This window comes from Chinchilla lanigera, unplaced genomic scaffold, assembly GCF_000276665.1.
Source record: "Chinchilla lanigera isolate Chin_1 unplaced genomic scaffold, ChiLan1.0 scaffold00051, whole genome shotgun sequence".
Taxonomy (NCBI): domain Eukaryota; kingdom Metazoa; phylum Chordata; class Mammalia; order Rodentia; family Chinchillidae; genus Chinchilla; species Chinchilla lanigera.
The window spans coordinates 216,359-217,996 of NW_004955452.1; the positions used below are offsets into that span (position 1 = coordinate 216,359).

Consider the following 1,638-nt stretch of genomic DNA (forward strand, 5'->3'; position numbering starts at 1 on the left):
CTTTCCATGTAACATTTATCATAATGAAGAAGTGCAAATTCCTGAACTAAACTGAATCATCATTGAAGAATTTTTTCTCTCTCTTTCTTCTTTCTTTCATCTTTCTTTCTTTTTTTTCTCACTTTCAGTGCTGGGGATGGATTCCAGGGTCTCGGGCAGGCTAAGCTACAACTGAGCCACATACAAAACTTTAGCAGTGGATTACAGTATGTATGTCAGCTTAAAAAATGATTTCCAAAATGATTTAAAGTAAAGAATATATAAGACTTTTTTTCCTTTTGCAGTGCTGGGAATCAGCTTCTGGACCTCATATATTTGAAGCAAGAATTCTGCCCAGATCATTAGATAATATAAAACATGGAACTGAGAGTAAATTGACTTATTTGATGGATAATTAAGTAATTAAGTAATAACTGATAATTAAGTAATTTTTAATGCTTAATAATTTCTATTTTATTAAGTACGATAGGACACTGAAATATCACTTACTAAATGTAACTCTAAATTTTTTTTTTTTACACTTTTCCACTGAGTACTGTTAAGTCATGATTCAGGGTCCCAAGGTAGGGACCATCATGTACCACCAGGTCCCCCTTTACCACCAGGAGAAGAACAGAGGACAGAGAAGCAGGTGGAGCTAGTTCAGATCTTCCCAGGAAATGTGCCTACAGCTTGGTGTTCGTCCCAGGCTGTGACCCAGGATATGGGGCAGAGGGACTTGTACACTCGCCGGTACCACTCACACACAGAGACATCACCTCCTTTTGCAGTCCTTGCTTTCTGGCAGCGGTGATAGTCCAGGTAGTTCTGCCAGCAGTTCCTGGTTTGCTTCTGATTGGGGAAGCGGCTGTCAAAAGGAGCAGTCTTGTAGTTCTTGATTTTGGTGTGGATGTTGTCTGCCATGGTGCTGACTCCTAAATACACCCCTGAAGCAGCAAACAGCTCAGTGTGACCCTCAGCACTCTAAATTTTTTTTTTAGACCAGGAATTAAACTCAGGACCTTCCACTTGCCAGGCAGGTGGTTATGCCACTGAGCTATACCCCTGGCCTGGCTGTAATTCTAAATTTATATACTTCTGTTTATATGTTAAATATAAAACTTTAGCAGTGGACTACAGTATGTAATATTTTGGAATCTGCTACTGAACATTTTAGAAAGGAGGAAAAGAGATTTGTGTGGTTGTAGAAAGTTGTAAGTTTCGATAGTGAGCTGATGTAGGAAACACTCAGACTGCTTCAAAGCTCAGGGGTGTCTAAGGACACCTGAGGACACGACCTCACTTGTCTAGCACAGGCGCACAGTGGGATACAGTTATGTAACCATGACTTAGCACAGGTAAATATGCATGTGCTGGTTACGGCATTATACAAGAATGTAAATATGAGATAACAACCTGTGTAAGAATTATACAACAAAGACGCAGGCGGCTCTTGCACTCTTGGGCTCTGCTTTGCTCCATGCTACCTGCTGTTGTTGCTGATGTCTTGTGCGTATGTGTTCTTGGGACCTCACCCTCAAAAAATCTCCCTTGCCCCGCCCCCCACCGCAGACCAACAGATAGGATGCTGAAATATTGCTTACTAAATGCAGTTCTAAATTTATATACTTCTGTTTATATGTTAAATGTAAAAGTTAT

The 1,638-nt window shown here is 40.4% G+C and overlaps 1 protein-coding gene across 1 annotated transcript; it reads right to left on the reverse strand.

The window, feature by feature from the left end:
* Positions 1–627: 627 nt before the first annotated feature.
* LOC102012824 (cytochrome c oxidase subunit 6B1-like) lies at positions 628–956 on the reverse strand. Its single transcript, XM_005394661.2, has one exon. It carries the CDS (start codon positions 901–903, stop codon positions 643–645), a length of 261 nt encoding a protein of 86 aa, XP_005394718.1. The 5' UTR covers positions 904–956; the 3' UTR covers positions 628–642.
* Between the last annotated feature and the right edge of the window lie 682 nt (positions 957–1,638).